At 42.2% G+C, this 1,485-nt stretch overlaps 1 protein-coding gene across 1 annotated transcript in view; it reads right to left on the bottom strand.

Annotated features, from left to right (window-relative positions):
* LOC119588147 (twitchin-like) overlaps positions 1-1,485 on the bottom strand; it is a gene marked incomplete in the record, with an annotated part of 124,648 nt that overhangs the window by 94,839 nt on the left and 28,324 nt on the right. The window contains 1 exon segment of the mRNA XM_037936853.1: positions 1-270. Within this exon segment, the coding sequence (XP_037792781.1) occupies positions 1-270 (270 nt within the window).

Raw genomic sequence — 1,485 nt, 5'->3', positions numbered from 1 at the left:
CTTTTCCTCTACCATCTCTACGATCTCCTCTTCCATCCTTATTTTCGAGTCCTTCTTCTTTGGCTCCTCTTTCTTTTCCTGTTTTACCTCCTCCTTTTTCTTTTCCTCCTTCACCTCCTCTTTTTTCTTCTCCGGCTCCTTTTTCTTTTCCGGTTCTTTTGCCTTTTCTGGCTTCTTAACTACCTCTTCCTCTGACTCGGAGATCAAAGTCTCAGATTCAGAGATTTCCTCTTGAATCTCTTCCTCTGTCTCCTCGTCTTCGTCTACGCGCTAAAGGGAAAGGGGAAAACGCATATGAAACACTAAAACACAGGAACACCCAAAGAAAAGAGAAGGAGAAGAAGGGAAAATCGATAAGAAAAGGGGATAGAAGAAAACGGAAAGAACGGCCGGATTGGTATCTTAACTTAGCATGCCGGATAAGAATTCATCCTCACACATTCTCTCCGTTCGCTGGGTGGCAAGTACCCGAGTGCTTCAGAAGGGACCGAACTCAAGGGTTCGAGTCCCCCTGAAGACCAGCCACACGCCAGCGACGGTGTGTATCTCTAGTGAGTGTATGAGAATTATCGGCAAATATGCAAGACACGGAGAACGTGACCACAGCATTAACATGTGGCACGAGTGATCACAATTGGGTATCGTAAGAAAGGTAGAAAAAGGGAAGAACGGAACATGCAAATACAGAGAAAGGAAAACACTAAGAAAACACAACCGCCGTCAGACAGTATGTGACGTGACGGCTAGTGACAGGAAAGTGACAGGCCTATTGTAAGAAATCACGTGGTTCTATGACAAGTAAAAACATTCATGTGTGCATGACTCATAAAACAACAAGTTTTGTAAAGGAGAACACGAAGTAACAAGAATCTATCATATTCAAGGGCTATGATGTAAGTTACCGGGTGTTGTGACAGGGAATAATAACAAAACATTACCAGTACGGGACTATTCCGGGCTCTTACCTGGAAAAGAGAGAAAAAGTGGAAGCATTAGTATTTGATTTTGCCTTGTATAAAATGTTTTTCAAAAGAGGTAAACTCAAGCGTAAACTCACACATTCACTAATTTGTTCTACCATTCACACGCACACTTGTACACTCTAATATGGAATATATACACGAAATTCAGAACAGCAAAATGCATATAAACATATGATAATCAATACTAAACTAAACTTTTCTGGAATGATGCGGTTAGTGTTAGGCGATGAGTAAGGAGTAGGATACATATACATATAGAATAGCGTGAAGTGTTTGTGTAAGTGGAAAATGTTGAGCTCTGCGTCGCGAACGTGTTACAAAGAGAAGATAAACAGTGAATAATCATAGTAGGAGTAAAGACAGATCAACGAAGTGATTTTGCGACGACATGGTTAGCCTTCCTTTGCTTCCTGTTATGCGAAGAAAGAAAACAGAAAACGGCGTGACACGTGACGAACGCCTCCTGGTGCGGACGCCGGCGACATGAAATGGTTGTTGGCCA

The sequence above is a fragment of the Penaeus monodon genome, chromosome 23 (genome assembly GCF_015228065.2).
Source record: "Penaeus monodon isolate SGIC_2016 chromosome 23, NSTDA_Pmon_1, whole genome shotgun sequence".
Taxonomy (NCBI): domain Eukaryota; kingdom Metazoa; phylum Arthropoda; class Malacostraca; order Decapoda; family Penaeidae; genus Penaeus; species Penaeus monodon.
This window is presented reverse-complemented; position numbering and strand designations above follow the sequence as displayed.